This window comes from Myotis davidii, unplaced genomic scaffold (genome assembly GCF_000327345.1).
Source record: "Myotis davidii unplaced genomic scaffold, ASM32734v1 scaffold13, whole genome shotgun sequence".
In the NCBI taxonomy this organism is placed as follows: domain Eukaryota; kingdom Metazoa; phylum Chordata; class Mammalia; order Chiroptera; family Vespertilionidae; genus Myotis; species Myotis davidii.
In genome coordinates this window covers 167,246-167,857 of record NW_006286243.1, presented here as the reverse complement: position 1 = coordinate 167,857, position 612 = coordinate 167,246, and the positions used below count along the sequence as shown (strand labels likewise).

The 612-nt window shown below is 35.8% G+C and overlaps 1 protein-coding gene across 1 annotated transcript in view; it reads left to right on the top strand.

The window, feature by feature from the left end:
• The window catches only part of LOC102752814 (antigen WC1.1-like), a 23,488-nt gene that overhangs the window by 6,913 nt on the left and 15,963 nt on the right, over positions 1–612 (top strand). The window contains 1 exon segment of the mRNA XM_015559947.1: positions 1–50. This exon segment is cut by the window's left edge and continues 8 nt beyond it. Within this exon segment, the coding sequence (XP_015415433.1) occupies positions 1–50 (50 nt within the window).

Genomic DNA, 612 nt, shown 5'->3' with positions numbered 1-612 from the left:
TTCCATTCCTGACTGTACCCATGGAAGCACGGCCTCTGTGATCTGCTCAGGTAAGAGAAAGGGAAGGGCTATCTGGTACTAAGGATGTTTCTTGAGTGAACTGTGCCTAAGAGCAGAAAGTGTGGAAAAACTGCCTTAAAAATAAGGTATTTTATGGTGAAATATTGTTCTTTTCATTGTTTATTCATTTTTCAGGTCAGCACAAGAAATGTTAAGAAAAATAATATTTTAAAAATAAGCAATATTATTTAAGTATAATCATAGAGAACAATGTGTAAGCAATTAAGTGTATACCTTGGTCATGTAGCCCAACCCAGATTAAAAAAGAGAACATTTTAGCACCTAGGAAGTCACCTTCCCGTCCTACTAATCATTCTGCCCTCCCTTCTTTCCAAAGAAGAGGTCCTCAAAGAACTAGAAAAGGGAGAACAAACTACACCCAAAATTACTAGAAGGAAGTAACAAGAATCAGAGCAGAAATAAGTGAAATAGAGACTAAAAAGACAATTGAAAATGTCAATGAAATTAAGAGCTGTTTTTTTTTAAAATTTTCACCCAAGGATATATTTTTAGAGAGAGGAAGGGAGAGGAGAGGAGAGAGAGAGAGAGAGA